The sequence below is a fragment of the Gossypium raimondii genome, chromosome 1 (assembly GCF_025698545.1).
Source record: "Gossypium raimondii isolate GPD5lz chromosome 1, ASM2569854v1, whole genome shotgun sequence".
In the NCBI taxonomy this organism is placed as follows: Eukaryota; Viridiplantae; Streptophyta; class Magnoliopsida; order Malvales; family Malvaceae; genus Gossypium; species Gossypium raimondii.
The window spans coordinates 1,207,277-1,224,133 of NC_068565.1; the positions used below are offsets into that span (position 1 = coordinate 1,207,277).

Sequence of the window (16,857 nt, forward strand, 5' to 3'; positions counted from 1 at the left end):
TTTTAATTTCTTAATAATCTTATTTGATTAAAGTTATATATTTTAAAATTAAAAATAATTTAATTAACACATATAATTAACTCGTATATCATAGATAAAAAATCGATATTTATTATAATAAATTGTGTGCGTGCATGAAATAAAAAATTGAAAATATCTAAAACTTTTGTAATAGAAATGGAAGACGAAATTTGCCCCCAAAAACAATTTGGTCGGTTTTGATTGGTCAAAGCATGTTGACTAAATGCCGCCGTACCCTAAATAATTAAATTCATGGTAGGACCAACCTAATGGATTAACCCTAAATCATAACTATAAAAATTTTAAAATTAATTATTAAAAATTAAACAAAAATTAAAAATTAAACAAAATAAAATCATATGGATCACCATGCATGTCTTTGAACCTTGTAACTTTAGGACAAACTCATGCTCCATAAGATCTAGAATCATCCAAAATCTTAATTTTGTTTTCTTTTCAAATATCAATTTTATAGGGTAAATTACAAGTTTAGTCACTTATAATTGTTTAAAATTATATTTACGTTGCTAAAGTTTTAAGAATTATTATATGATCATTAACGTTATCAATTTGTTATATTATAAGCTGTTAATAGTGTGATGGCAATATGGTGCGACACATTAATGTCATCACTTCAGACAAAATTTTATGTCAAAATTGTACAATTAGTCCTGATATATATTTTTTTCTTTCGAACAAATTTATTCTTTTTACTTCCCTTTTTTTCTCTTTTCCTTCTCTTCTTTCTCCCCATTTCCTTTTTCTCTCTTCTCCCTTTCACAACACTAACCACCGCCGACATCGATGTCATATCCAACAGTCTTTGGTGAACCGTTCATATGTATCTTTATTCTTCTTTGTTCATCAATAAGTTGAACCGGTATCGATGATGTTACAATTTTTTGAAAGTTGTGAATTTGAATGAATTTAGTCATGTAATATTCTGGAGTATGTTAATTAAAGATTTAGAGGATTAATTATAGATTCTAATGGCTAATATAGTTGGTAGGTTGCTAAGAATTTGATGTTTGACAATAATTATTATTTTACCCAAAGTAATTCCATGAATGATTTACCTTATTCCAAAGAAAAGGCTTAATTTTTTAAAAAAAATCTTGTGCTAAATCAACGTTCGTAAAAGTTCGTATGAAATATTGTAAGTTGTAATTAGACCTATTTAAGGATCGGGTTATTCATTCGAGTCTAGAAATTTGTCTAGAATTTAAAAGTGTTTGAGCAAAAATATTAAACTCGAAAAATAAATTTAGGCAAAAAAATTAGCCAAGTTTAAAATAAAAACAAGATCAAGTTTAGACAAATATAAAATGTGTTAATACCATACTTAAACTTAGCTTGACTTATGAATACCTTTATTTGTAACTGATGTTTTTAAAATCGGATTAGTATTTAAATTGATTAGACCACCCGTTCTTGATTCGATAATCATAGATGTCAAACAGTAAAACAATTTTTACGGATTAAGGAAGGCACCTTTGGATGCTGATGGGATTTTAATTATCACATGTTGGAATTGGCTTTGACTTTGGACACCCAGGCCCAGCATTTATAACGGAAAGGCAATAATACGTGAGTCAATAAGCCGCGCGCATGCGACGGCGTGACGCGCCATTAGTCGTATCGAAACCCACCGTCCACTACCTACTTTTAAACCATAACCTGCCACGACAGTGTACGGTAACGCCCACTTTGCGTAACTATATTTGGTATCCTCGTTATTCTCACGCACGCACCATATTCTTTCGGAAATTATTATAATTAAATATTATATAAGAACTAGATGTTTAAAAAAAAAAAACATAATATTCGGATTTAATAAAACTTGTTTATCAATTTTATACAAACTCAGCTTAATAATTAATTTTGAGGTTCATAATATACCAAGAGCAATAACGTGGCTTATTAATAAAATAAAAGCTTGATAAATTTTACAAATTATTCAAGCGGAATATTATTAAGCTCGAACTCGACTCGATAATCATTTTTAATCAAACTCGAGTCATTTGTGAGGATAAATGTTTCATTTACCTCATAATCACATTTGACAAGAATATTAAATAGGAGTAAACTCTCTTCACAATTTTCTTTTCAACTTGATATTTTGCTCAAACAATATCGAATTTCTTATCAAGAATAAAAGAATTAGATTGGAAGCATCAACAAAACTTTTAACTTATTAGCTAATGCGGAAGTATTGAGTCTTTAAGTACTCAAAATTGAATCTTATAATACGTGTATGTATGTTATACATAGTTTTTACCTTTTTTTAATTACTCGTATATTCTCCTTTATGCAATTTTAATTTTACATTATAATTGATCGGACATATTAATTTAATATTTATAATAGTTAGAATAAAAATTAGAGTGGAAGCAACGAAACTAGAAAAGACCGATCCAACCCCGTGTGGGTCCAAACAAAAGTTAAACCACCAAACAGAAGAAAAGTTTCCCACTTCTCTCTCTTATTATAAGGTTAAGGTCCCTCTATCTGCCCTGCATTTTTCCCACATTTCTCTAAAAAAACAGAGCTCCCTCCCCTGTTTTTTCTTTTCACAAATTTTCTTCTAATTTCATAGCTTTCCCTCAACACTCCACTCCAAAAACCTCTAGATTTGCTTCATCAAACAAAAACAAAAAACCAGCACCTTCAACACCCGTTTTGGATTTTCTCGTTGCATAATCGAAGTAAAGAAAGCTCGCTCTCTCTGTTTTTGGTATGGGGTCAAAGATCATAATTCGAATCTGATTCTATTCAATAAATTCCATATTATTAGCTGTTGAATTAAGTTTCCAGATTCTAACTTTGGGTCTTTCTCTTTTTTTGAAACTTGACCTTATTTGAATCTGGGTTGTTTGATTTTGAGCTTTTGGGGTTTATTGAAAGTTTTTGTGTTTTTCGACAGAGAGAGCGAGCGAGCGATTTTCAGTGGCTGTTTAAAGTATTTATTTTATCAATGGCTGCTGCTGAAAACAGTGGTGAATTCAACAAGGGTGTTGGTGATGTGCAAGATTGGGAGGTTGAGAAAGGGAACGAGCTTGATTTTGGGTTCGAGAAGCGACAATGGAAGCCAGTTTTTGGTGAAGCTTCCATGTCGCAAAGGCCTAATAAGAAGATTACTCAACGTCAAGAACCTGTTCGATCAATTGCTTCAATGGCGGACCAGTCGTCTTCGTTACCTTCTAGTTCGCCTTCATTAACTCTTTCTTTACCTTCTTCTTCTTCTTCTTCGAATGCTTCTTTGCCTTCTTCAAGAATGGTTTTCCCTTTCGCTTTCGACGGGACTCAGAATCCTGTTTACTTTCCTCATCCGATGTTCCAGCCGTTGCCGCAAAGTCAGCAACAAATGATTTCATTTAGTCCCCAACAGCAGCAGCAGCAGCAACATGGTTTTGTTTACCGGCCGTTTTTCGCTGGAGAATCATCGCCGGTACCGCCTCCACAACTTCCGCAGCCGTCACAACAGCAACTTCTTCAATATTGGAGTGATACATTGAGCCCGAGAAGGAGGATGATGATGATGAGCCGATTGGGACAAGACGGTAGACAATTATATAGGCCACCATTGCAGCCTATAAATACAACCAAGCTTTACCGAGGTGTAAGGCAAAGGCATTGGGGCAAATGGGTAGCCGAGATTCGTCTCCCTCGAAACCGAACTCGTCTCTGGCTCGGCACATTCGACACAGCCGAAGATGCCGCGTTAGCCTATGACCGCGAGGCGTTCAAGTTGAGAGGAGAGAATGCAAGGCTCAACTTCCCTGAACTTTTCCTCAACAAAGATAAAGATACATCCCCAGGCCCAAGCTCAACAGTTCCGCCACAAGACGAGCCAAAAGAGCCTAATTCGCAGTCAACCGCAATGGAAGCAATGCCACCACCATCTCAAGGAGATAATAACCCCGATAGCGATTCGGGGTTAGGGTCTAGCGAGGCAACAGCCAGCGACGAGGTGCAGATGGCAGCTGAAGGGTCTGGTTCGGGTTCTCAAGAACTAGTGTGGGGAGACATGTCCGAGGCTTGGTTCAATGTAATACAAGAAGGTTGGGGTCCAGGGAGTCCAGTTTGGGATGATTTAGACACCTCAAACAACTTACTTTTACCTTCAAATCTCCCTTTCCCTAATCAAAATCATCACCAATTCGGTGACACTTCTTCTCCATCTTCCTCCTCTTCTTGTCCCATGAAATCCTTCTTTTGGAAAGATCACGATTCTTAAAACCATCCACTTTGAACTGCTTCGGTCTGAAAATCTCCCGATGTCGAATTTTCATGCCATCTTTATTGTCATTTCCAATCACTGGCTGCAGATTTTTTTGATGAAATCAGCCACTGATTTTAGCAGATTCTTCGCCAAAAACCAACCACTTGCCCCACCTTATTTCTTTCCAATGATTCAATACACACACATATGTGTGTGTGATTCTCCATTTTCTTCTCCATTTTCATGAAACCTGCAAAAGAAAAGTTCGACATATTTTCCAAACTTTCTTTTAGCAGTGATTTGCTATTATGCATTCATGGTTTGGTTATTACAGCATGTTTTTAGTGTCAGTTAGTATCAAATAAACAACCATATTTAGTTCTTTTTTTGTTTTGGTCTGTTGATGTAATGTTGGTTATGTAGTTTATTGAATCCAATTAGGGCATTAGGGGACAGTTTGGTGATCTCCTTTTCTCAATTGGTCCAAATATCCATTGTGAGCTTTATTTTAATGCTCAAAAACATGGAGTTTCCTTAAAATTCATCTTTGTCTTTTTTTATCTTTCTTGTAATAGTAACGACATTTTGCACCATTTACCTTTCTTAGTAGTTTTTTTTTTATGTATAATAAAATAATAACAATAATAGTAACACGGAGTTCAAGAATTATATAATAAAAATGATCAAGAATCGGACAAAATTTATTCATGACAATTGTGCGTAATGAGACTCGAATTTAGATATTCAAAGACTCAGAGTTTCGGTTTTTGCCAAAATTTTAAAACTTCATTGATTGAATTACTCTTTGAAAGTTTCATTAAATACAAATACATGTACAAGCATATGTCCGACCAGTTACAATGTAGAATCAATTAGAACAAAACACAACGTATGAAAACTAGCAAGACCCAAACAAATCTACCCGTGACAAACATGCTAAGTAGGAGTAGAGACCTACACGTACACAATTGTGCATGATGAGACTCAAACGAGTATTTAAGACCTAGACTTCATTATTGTTTTTTTAAAACCTACCAACTTTACTGATAAAAATAAAATATTAAAAGATATTTTACGTTAATATTAATATTTTATTTATAGGTAAGTGCTTCACCAAGGAATCTGTTATTGAGCTATGAAATGTCAAATATTTTAAAAATCCAGTGTTTTGTAAAATAATTAAAAAAAGACTTTCCAGTTTCATAAATTTAACTAATAATATTTTTGAATAATTTTATTATATGGTCTGATAATAGCGGCTCCTTTTAACACAATATCTAGAACTATTTATAACACTTTCTCAATTCATAAACAGGAGAATAACATGCTTCAATGCACTCAGTCTCACGTCTTTCTGTGTTAATAATAATACTCATACCAATTGAATTAAGACTTAATTGACTAAATTTTTATAATAATTTAAACTCAGAGAAGTACAGATAACTAATGAGCCGAAAGCTCTAAGAGTGATTAAGAAAGAGACAAAAAGGCTTATAAGCATAAACCACGTTTATAATATCTTAATCTTAATGATTAACATTAATCAGTCAATTAATTAATTAATTAATTAAAAGATTCAAAGTTTTTTTGGAGATGGGGGAATGAGTGAATGGGGGAAGGGAAACGATGGAGAAAGGTGGGGACCATGAACCGGCCCATGATATCATCTTTACTATTTCTTATTTGCGACGGCACGATAATGTTTTTCTTTTCTTTTTGAAAATATTTTTTTAAGAGAGTTTACGTGTATAAATATAATATAATTACAATATTACATATGTTCGAAACAATTACAAAGTAGAATTAATTTAATATAAAGCGGTATGGATAAATAATTAGGCAAAAATCTACACATGACAGCTTCGCATAATGAGATTAGAATATTGCATATGACAATTATATATGGTGAAACTCGAACATGCGTATTCAAGTATCTATGACATGATAATGTTGAATTCATTGTGGGGTGTAATCGAGTCGAGCTGAGCCCAACTTGAAATTCGAATCTCAAGAGCGATTGAACATTTATTTTTAAGCATGAGCTCAACTCAGGATATAATCAAGCTACTCGAGCTTGAATTAGATTAAGCTCGTTTATTGATTTTTGTATTCGAGCTTGACTTGATAATTAAATTTATGGTTAATAATATATATTAAAGGTGATGACATAATTTAATAATATAAAAACATGAAAAGTCAATAAGGCTCACAAGCTATTTGAGTCGAGTATTACAAAGCTCAAATTCTGCTAGATTAATAGTTGGAGTTCGGCTCTATAATTATCAAATCAAGCTCGATTTTTTTCAATTCGAACTCAAGTAATTTACAATCAAATTTTAAATAAAAAAAGGTTGAAAATTATCTTTGCTTACTTTTTTGTTTGGGTTGATTTAGTAATGAAGCCCATATTTTCTAACATCTAATTATATGGAAATTTTTTTTATTTAATATAATTTGGTTCATTTATTTTATAACGTTATTAGTAGCTTTGAAACGATAATATTAATCGATAATTAATAGTGTTTTTTAAATAATAAATTCATGAAAATTTGTGTTATCACTTTGACCGCAACAACTAATCGTGTTATCAAATTAGATTTGATGATAAATTATAAAAAGTAGAAAGTTAAATTACAATAAATTAAAGTAAAATAATTAAATATCAAATTTAACATAGTAGAAGGACTAAAATCAAAATTAGACCTTCTTTTAACCAATACCCTACTTCACCACTTCACCAAACATATATTTTGTCTTATTTATATATATAGTATAATTCGAAATTTAATATTTGTTTTAATTTAATCATTATATTTTTTTATTTTTATTTTTACAATCATTCACATGAAAGTTTAAGTTTATTTTAATAAATTTCAAACGTTAAATATATTGAGAAGTATATTATTGAGTAATATTTTATTTGCGTCTTATTGATATGAGTCTCAGTGTATTTATATATGTTGCTATCGGTATTATTACAGCTCATGATAGGGTTCCACTATTTTGTCTTGACTCTACTGTCTCTAATATTGACATTCTCTGAGAATTCCGAGCTTGTTAGGCACATGTCTAAGGAGCACGCGGTCCTTTCTACTCCTGGGACTGACCTTTTGGGCGAGCTTTGTACCTACTAGGCACATGTCTAGATGGCCTGTGGAGCACGTGGCACTTCTTGCGAATTCTTTGGGCACATGTGAAGTGAGACTGCAACTTTCCCTAGGTCTCGATGAGCTGGGTCTATAACCTCACCTTGCAAGCAGGTTCTGCGAGCTATACCTGTGATCCTACCCTATGAGCTCCCACAAGGTTACTACGAGCTGGGTCTATAGCGTTGCCTTGCAATCGGGCTCTCGTAGTCGGGTCATGGGTCGGAGGTTCGAATCCTTTCTAGAGTTCAGGTCTCAGGTTATTGACGTATAACATATATTAATCTTAATTAATAAGATAAAGGTATTGAATCAATGATAATTTTTTAAAATATTAATCATACATATGTAAGTGCCTTGAAGGGTAACAAAGAAATAAAAAAAATTGGATTTGGTATGAGCATATAATTATTTTTATTATTCTTTTAAAGAGATATTTTTACACAGCACTAGGACCAAATAAATAAATAAATAAAAGGTAAGAATCTTTTTAAATTTTATATGTTTAAAATAAAAAAATGTGGGGCTTCGTACAATATTATATTAAATTGTTGATTTGTTTAATTCCTATTAATTATAGTAAGTTTAATTTTAATTTTAATTTAATTATCTTTTAATATAATATTATTGTTTGATTCCTCGTTTTGCGTTAGGTCAACTTTTATATTATTTAATTTATAAAGATATTCTAGATTATTATTATTAGCACCACTTCCAATTTAATTGTATTATCTTCATATCCTTATATATTTTATTTTTAGTCCCTCCTGATTTTTATTTAATGCTAGCATTGTAAGAAACTTTATGTTGATTTTTTAAAATTTCCATATTGATGAAATTTAATAATTATGGTAAGTTTAATTTTATTTATTTACAGTCCTCTATAGATAAATATATATTTTAATTTTAAGAGAAAATAGAAAATCATTGAAATTAAAAAAATCAATGATGATTTTTGGCATCAAATATAAATATTTAATCATATGAATTTTAAAAAGTGTTATTAGTAAATTTAATGGGGTAAACTGATGAACAAAATTTATTTATAAATAAAAAATAAAAAATTAAGATAAAAACACTTGGAATTAGTTTTTTTTAAAAGACGAAATAGGTGATTAAGTTAATAATAAAAGAATCTAAACTTTTATATATATATATATCAATCTATATAAATTGATACATATCAATACTAACTAATTACATAAAGTGATGTTGATTGAGTCTTAGTTTGATTGCTTTGTGTATTGTTGTTAATGCAAGAGGACGTGGATTCGAATGCGCTGAAGTGCATTATCCTCTTATTTAAAGGTTGGGAAGAACCTATAATAAAATTGTTTAAAAAATTATTATATATATACAAATTGATATCAATATTAAATCAATGCCATATAAATACGATTATCTACTTTAAAAATGATATAGGCTATGCTTGTGAATTTTGACTCGAACTCAAATTAAAGTCGAAGTTGACTCAATTCAATCAACCTAAACTTAACTTAATTTTATCGTAAAAATTTGTAATTCTAATCCATTCTACTAACTCAAATTTAAAAGAATTCAAAATTAAAATGACTCAAACCAAAAGTAACCCAACTTGAACCCAAAATAACTTATATTTAAAATTACTTAAATCCGAACTAAAATATCAAACATTTTAAAAATAAAATTGACCTGACCCAAAATTAATCCCAAGGTGGCAAAATGAGTCCAAGACTAAGAACCCAACCCAATAAAATATAAACTTAAACTTGTTCAAACACTACTTAACCAAAAAATCAAAAAACTAAACTCGAAAAACTCAAACCAGGACAAATTTTTAACTCATAAAAATTCAAACTCGAAAACACTTAGACTTAAGAAAACCTCAGCACAAAAAACTTAGATCCGAATTATATACTAAAATAAAATTACCCTTTTTTAAGATTAAAAAATTAGTAAAATTGCAATTAAATATCTTTTAATTATTAATTGGTACAAAGAAAAATTAGCTCCTAGCATTTACTTATTCGGTCACTTTGGTTTTAATTTTTTTTTATCATTTTGGCCTTCAACTTTACAAATTTAGTAATATAGCACTTTTTGGGATGAAAAGTTTATTGAACTGTTAAAATTTTAATAACATTGAATGATAGTCCACATGAAAATTTATGTATACTTTATCATTAATGTGAATAATATATATATTTTTGATATACTTCATATGCGTTTAACCGTTCATATTCGAGGTTCATAGTTGCTCCTCTCAACAATGTCTTTTCCAATGTTCAAACTTGAATCCTTTCATTAAGAGTGCAATATATATTACCATTGCATCCAACCACTTATTAGTTTAATTTTTATATATTTTATGAAGTAAATGTGGATACTAAAATTAAATTATAAAATATTTTATTTTTATTACTTAAAATTAAGTAAGAAATATAATTAATTATTTAATAAATTTAAATTTTAACTTATGATTTTTTTAAAAAAAATTTTATACTTATTTTTGTAAAATTTTAATTAAACTCAAGTTTTAAAGGTAAAACTCTTTAACAGATAACATAATATTAAAAAAAAATTAAATTACTGCTTATTCATTATTTTTCACTTTTTATATAAAATTTTCTATCAAACAAATTTTATTACAAATTATCAAACGTGTGAAAAAATTAAATCAATTTGACCTCTTCTTAGTGGTGGACTGAAATAGGGAATTGGGCCTAGTTTTGTAGTGGGCCTTTGGCTTATATAAAGCAAAACTCATCCTCACAAGGGTTTTTGGTAATGTATGATATAATAAACTTTAGGGTAAACTACACAGTTGGTCATCCAACTTTCATAAATTTTCATTTTGGGTATTAAAAAAATGAAAATTGGGCACTTCCATTAACAACCATTTTCATTTTAGTCACCCAATTTTAATTAGTTTTCAGTTTGATCACCTATCATTAATTCAATGTTATTGTGCACTCATTTTAGTCATCCTACTTTAATAAGTTTACACAATAATTTAATCCTTGAACAAATCTAAAGTCAATAATTATTAATTATTTACATGCAAATTGGATACTTCCATTAACAACCATTTTTATTTTAGTCACCCGATTTTAATAAGTTTTGTTTGGTGAGACTACCATTAATAAGCACTTGGTAGGAGATAGTGGAAATACATTGCATTATAAGATCAATCCAGGTCACATTGAAGTCCATAACTCTAGCACAACTTGGATGAATTTCCAACTAATTCTATCATATATCAATCTTAGATGTCGTTTTTCATTGTGTTTGAGGTTTTAGAAATACTTTTTTACCGTACAAGTAATAAAGAATACTTGACTTTTAGGGTCAAAATTACAGTGAAAAAGGCAAAGTTCTTTTCCACCCAAACACAAAAGTAGAAATTTAGGTGTTTTTAGCGTCTGATTTTTACAGAACTGAAAATTCACAAATCACATTTTATCACAACTTTTCCAACACACTTTTCGAAAACATTTTCTTTTTTAAAAAATACTTTTGGAAATCACTTTTTAACCGCAACAACAATAGAGAACCGGCTCTTAATTGCTGCAATTGACCTCTCCAAACAGAAATAGTGATACTGGCTAATAAAAAAGTCGTTCAAATAGATAAAAATAGATGTATCTTTCAATTCCATATCTTTTTATATGATTACGTTGTTTTACAATATAATTTTCTGGGAAAATATTTGGTACACTGCTTGAATTAATGAAATGTGTATATATAGGGTATAGTAAAAAAATTTTAAAAATAAATATATAAAAAATGGGGCACATGACAAATATACCAAATATTCACTCTAACTTTATATAAAAATCATATCTTTATAAACTAACTTTACATGCAAAAATTAACTCAATTAATTACAAATAATTATAATTTTCATCTATAAAATCTTGACTTTTTTAAATTATATAATATTAACACATACCAATGTTAACACAGTGGCGAAGCTAGGGAGTTGGCAGGGGTCCCGACTCCTCTAAAGTGAAAAAATTTTCATTTAGATTCCTTTATAATTTATAAAATTTTAAATTAATTACGGCAAAATTGTACTTTGGCCCTCCCAAAAATGATAAAAATTTGATTCAATCCTTTAAAAATTATAAAAGTATAGGTTATTAAAATGGTGAAATTACATTTTTACCATCGTAAAAATATACAATCTAATTTTGACCCATCCAACAAAAAGAATTCTAACATCTCTCCTGCATTAACATATAGTTTATACATAAGCAGGTCCCAACTAGCATATCAACTCCTCTAATTTTAAGTTAACATAGGTGTTTAGATATAATTAGACTGCTTTCAAAGTCAATGGTGGGACATCCATGTCAAAATCCAACCAAGATATTTAAATTTAGGTGTGATGGAGAACTCAATCATGTTGATTAGGAGATAAGGTTTTTAGAACAAATCCAAAGTATGTGAAAAGGATAGAATATGATGGGGTGGCTGCATCCACCAAATGCATCACCAAAATGGGTGTTTCCATAATTGATCACTTGCTCAAAGTAAGCTTCAAGCTCAATTGAGAGAGAGCTCTCTTTAATATACACCAACTTTATGTGCAAGAAAATTAACCCAAGATGTCTTCTTCTAATGGTCCCAAGTTCCTATATTTGATTTCATCTAGGGTTACCCTAAAATAGAAAAGATTTCAACTAAAATTTGATTGGGTAAGTTATTATTTTAGTATTTTAATATTAAATTTTGTTTTATCTTGTTAATTATCAACATTTAAAATTTAGTCAAATTATTTTTTTATTGAAAAATTGAGTGAATTTTGCACTAGTGTTGCAATCCACGTCTACTTCATTATTAATGTGGATAATTTTTTTGAATTTCTGATAACTTTGATATATATGTATATATATTAATTTGGTTGAAGTACATATGAACTGTCACATGGAATATAATGTATAATGTCATTACCATTAAAGTTTTGACAGTCTAATCAGCATTTCCGTCCAAAAAAAGCCGATTTAACTAGATTTTAAAGGCCAAGAGATCTCAGAGAAATAGAAGTAGGGTCAAATTTTGTTATTATACTTCCAAAACCCTTTTAAGTTTTTAGACCAACTTTTGAAATTAGACAAAAATCTCTACCCTTGAGCAAACCTAAATTGAAGTCAACAATAATGGTAACACAAAGTTAGAATTGATATTTTGTTACTATTTATATTCATCATAATTGATTGCCATAAAATCCATTCCAGAAAGTAATACCTTTCTATATCTGATGTGATATAATATACTATGTTTTAATATTCTTATTTATTTTATGATTTCTGATATTTTCTACATAAAAGGGTGACCTTTCTCCTTGTAAGCTTCTTTAATATTGACCCCTTCACAGTATTGAAAATGCAACCTTCAGCAGCCACTACCTAATCCCATCACCATTTTCCACCAACTCTCCTAATTTGATAGTTTAATGGTATACTTTTTTTGGCTTCACCTTCGCTCGAATATATACTGGACTTAATTTTTTACGAAATACTTGAACTCGATACTGTGTATAACATATAGATAGATATAGAGATGCCAGTTAATTCTGCATGTATCTGACACTCATACCTAAAGTTGAGTAACATAGGTAATGATTGTAGTTAAAATTGAAAGCAAATACGGTTGGTTAGATTGGCGCATCAAAACTAGGTCATTGATTAACTATTCTATGGGTAAGTTCAAGTTATGAATCGAGTTAAATGTTGTATACATAAATATTTTTATGCTGTCAGTGAATTATGACTATTATTTAAATCTTGGAGGAAAACTCATATCATATCGATCAAAACTTGTAATTTCATATATAATATCATATCGTAGCATAGGAGATGCAACATCTCCTAAGCTAATTAGTACATCTGACGGAATTTGTATATATACATAACGGTCGGTTAACCGAATAGATCAAAATAAAAGAAGGCATATGATTAAGCAACAGAAGAGGAAAAAGCTTATTCTGTTTAGTGCCTTATCCGCTTGCTTTAGGTGCCTTCTGATCCTAGGGGTGCTCCCCGTAAGATTGTATGAATTCGGATACGCATATAAGTTCGTAATTGACTCCCCAAATACCCTTGCGTATACCATTTCACCGAATATTCGGGTCACTGGATCCGGCACGTTCATCGTTGTGCCGCCGGGACTAAGCATCGGCGAAGACGGATAATCGGACACTTGTGGTTGATATGAATAGCCATGGTGATGGTGATGTATTTGATGTGTAAATTGTGGACTAGTGGCACTATTAGGTGATCTTGGTGTGCCAAAATCAGGACCAACAGGTCTCTTTGGAATGACTATGCCAAGTTGGGGAGCCTTGCCTCTTGATGCCATACTCATCTGGCCCCGACCATAAAGTGGTACGATTGTCGAAGCCGAAACTTCGGCCTTACATACGGGGCATTGCGGCTGTTTTTGGTCATGGCTTTCGGTGGAGATGGATTGACAGTGAAGCCATTTGTAAATACAAGGCCAACAATATAGGTGACCGCATAGCGTCACCACCGGATCTTGCACAGTATCGAGGCAAATGTTGCAGTCAAAACCGGCTGAGGGATTATCGTCCGAACCCGTGACTGTTTCCGGCGAATTCACCCACTTCTCCATGGAATTTTTGCTTTCTAATAAACAGCTTCGAACTTCGGCCTCTTCGATGTAGCGCTCATTGGCCATGATCTGCAATTAACATCATAAACATCTTCAATATTACAACTTAAAAGTACTAAATGTGGAAATATTTCAGTTAACTTGAATCCCTATTTATATCGGAAATTTGCAAAAAGACCCCCACTATTCAGTGGTTGAAGCTTCAAAGTTCAACAATTCCCAAATTAGTGAATTACCATTAAAGAATAACAAACATAAATATAATAATAATTAAAAGAAGGCCAAATAAGACCAGCAACTGATATTGACTTCATGTAGGTTTAAGAAATTGTATCTAAAAACAAAAAAACATTTATTTCATTAAAAGCATCACAGCAACCAACCAAATCCAAATGAAATACAATCAAGAGGTATATATATATATATATATATATATATATATATCTCAATGCAAAAACATGGTTACATATAGACCTGTATGGGTTTAAAAATCTCTCTCTAACCCTTAATTCAAAGGATATTAGATGTTTAAGTAAGTTAGAGTAGTTCTAATTTCTAAATTAGCACTAACAATAATATCAACGAGCTAATACTCAATTAACAAACTCAGTATTTCGCTTTTATATAAGCTAAATTTATACATAAAGGAGCCTAAAAATGTTTATGTAATTCATTTTATTATTAAAAATAAATATTTTAAAAATATTTTCATGTTAATATTTATTCCATATATTTAAATTATTTAATTTTAAATCAAACCAAAATTTACTCGAATTTCAAAATCCAAAGCCAGACTACGCACAGATCTAACAGCTTTCTAGTTTCTATGATCTGCACTCAGCATGAAATTTTATATATATATTGAGTGAATAAAATTTTAAAATATTAAATTAAATATTCTTAACATTATCAATTATTTTGAACCTTCGTTATCATCTCTAATTTTCATCTTACCTATTTTTGCTCCTTTCAGAGAACAAAATTCAAAAACGACTCAGTTCAGCCATGAAAACAAACAAACAAAAGAATAAATCTCATTCGGTTTTGGAGATCAAAAAAGGACTTGAAAATTACAACAGAACAAACAAAAATCGAAAATTAGTAGAGAAGAGAGAACAACTTCGAACGCTGGGAACCACTTCAAAGTTATCGAAATTCGATCAAACGAACTTCATAATTCGGCTATAAAACAACCATCCATCACCCAAAAACAAAATAAAAATTCAAAAGCAAAGGTTAGCAGAGAAGAGAGAACAATTTCGACGCTCGTAATCACTCCAAAGCTATCGAAATTCGATCAAACGAACTTTCATAATTCGACTATAAAACAACGATCCATCACAAAAAAAAAAAAAGAAATTCAAAAGCAAAGATTAGCAGAGCAGAGAGAACAATTTCGACGCTCGTAATCACTACAAATCTATCTAAATTTGATCAAACGAACTTGCATAACCAGACTATTAAACAACGATCTATCACCAAAAAAATTCAAACAACGATCGACTATAAACTTACCAGCTGGTTCTCAAGTCTTTTTTACGTGACCTTGATTAACAAGAGAGCTGTTTTTTCTTTTTTGCTTTTTTTTTTTTTTAAATCTGAGAGGAAAATGTGGTGAACTGTAATTAAGCTGTGAGGGAACGAGGGCGGTAACCGGCTCTGCTTTATATAGAGACAAGCAAGAAAATACTTCCAAAATAAAATAAAGTACAGCAAAATAATAATTTATGCTGCATTAAATTTCTAAACAAGTTGATGTATATTATTATAAAATAAATTAAAGTCTTAAAGTCAAATAATAAATTAAAAATTTGTTTTTATTTTTATTTTATGGTTAAAATGAGCTTCAAGACCCTCTATTTTTATATATTTAGAATTTAGTCTATTTATTTTTCAGATTTTACAATTTAAATCCAAATGTTCACGGCATAAAGATTCTTTTATTAAATTCGTTGATATAACATTTTGAAAATTTTAAAATATATTTACTTGGTATAAAGGCGTTAACAATTAAACTGCATTTTAAATTTAAAAAGTAGAGTGACTAAAATTCTTGAATAAAGTAGGTGTTTAAATTCTAAATATACGAATGGTACAAGGATTTTTTATCATATTATAACCTTGTTATATACTTATAAAAAAAACAACCCGACCTGGGGTCTGACTAGACCTGTCCATGGGCCGAGTGGCCCTGCCCGACGGCCCGCCCGAAATATGGGAGGGTTCGGGTAAAAATATAAGCCCGAAATATAGGCTTGGGCAAAAAACGAGGCCCGTTTAAAAAATGGGCCGGGCTCGGGCTCAACTTTTTTGGCCCAGGCCCGTCCCAGCCTGGCCCGAATATAATAAATATATATATTTTTTAATTTTAAAATACTTTAAAAATATTTTTATTTTTAAAATATTTTTTTGTGTTTATTAAAAATCGGACCAGGCCGGGCTCGGGCTTATTATATTTTTCCTAGGCCGAGCATGGGCAAAATTTCAGGCCCATATTTCGGGACGGGTCGGGCCCGGGCCTAAGAGTCAGGCCGAATTTTTTTCGGGCCCGGCCCGAACCCGACCCGACCCGGCCCATGGACAGGTCTAGGTCTGACCCTATATAATAAAAGGTGACAGACATCCCAAAGGAAGGACCTTCTTCTCTGCTTCTGGACCAGAATTATCTCCCCTTCTCATCTACTTCCGTTGATCCAACGTATCAACAAACATTATCTAATTATTAACTTTTAAGTATCCTTTCTAATTTTTTGGATCAAATTATGTTGTTACTCTCTATACTATGTATAAGTTGTGAATTTAGTCCTTATGGTCTAATTTGGTCAATGATAATTTGTTAAGTTAAATGCTGCT

The 16,857-nt window shown here is 30.9% G+C and overlaps 2 protein-coding genes across 2 annotated transcripts; one reads left to right on the top strand and one right to left on the bottom strand.

The window, feature by feature from the left end:
* The first annotated feature begins 2,534 nt into the window (after positions 1–2,534).
* LOC105774054 (ethylene-responsive transcription factor ERF054) lies at positions 2,535–4,840 on the top strand. The gene is made up of 2 exons (XM_012596373.2): positions 2,535–2,755; positions 2,945–4,840. The coding sequence occupies exon 2, from the start codon at positions 2,996–2,998 to the stop codon at positions 4,256–4,258; it is 1,263 nt and encodes a 420-aa protein (XP_012451827.1). The 5' UTR covers positions 2,535–2,755; positions 2,945–2,995; the 3' UTR covers positions 4,259–4,840.
* Positions 4,841–13,179: 8,339 nt separating this feature from the next.
* On the bottom strand, positions 13,180–15,671 carry LOC105774059 (E3 ubiquitin-protein ligase RMA1H1). The gene is made up of 2 exons (XM_012596385.2): positions 15,520–15,671; positions 13,180–14,073 (listed from the first exon to the last, which is right to left on the bottom strand). Exon 2 carries the CDS (start codon positions 14,068–14,070, stop codon positions 13,306–13,308), a length of 765 nt encoding a protein of 254 aa, XP_012451839.1. The 5' UTR covers positions 14,071–14,073; positions 15,520–15,671; the 3' UTR covers positions 13,180–13,305.
* Between the last annotated feature and the right edge of the window lie 1,186 nt (positions 15,672–16,857).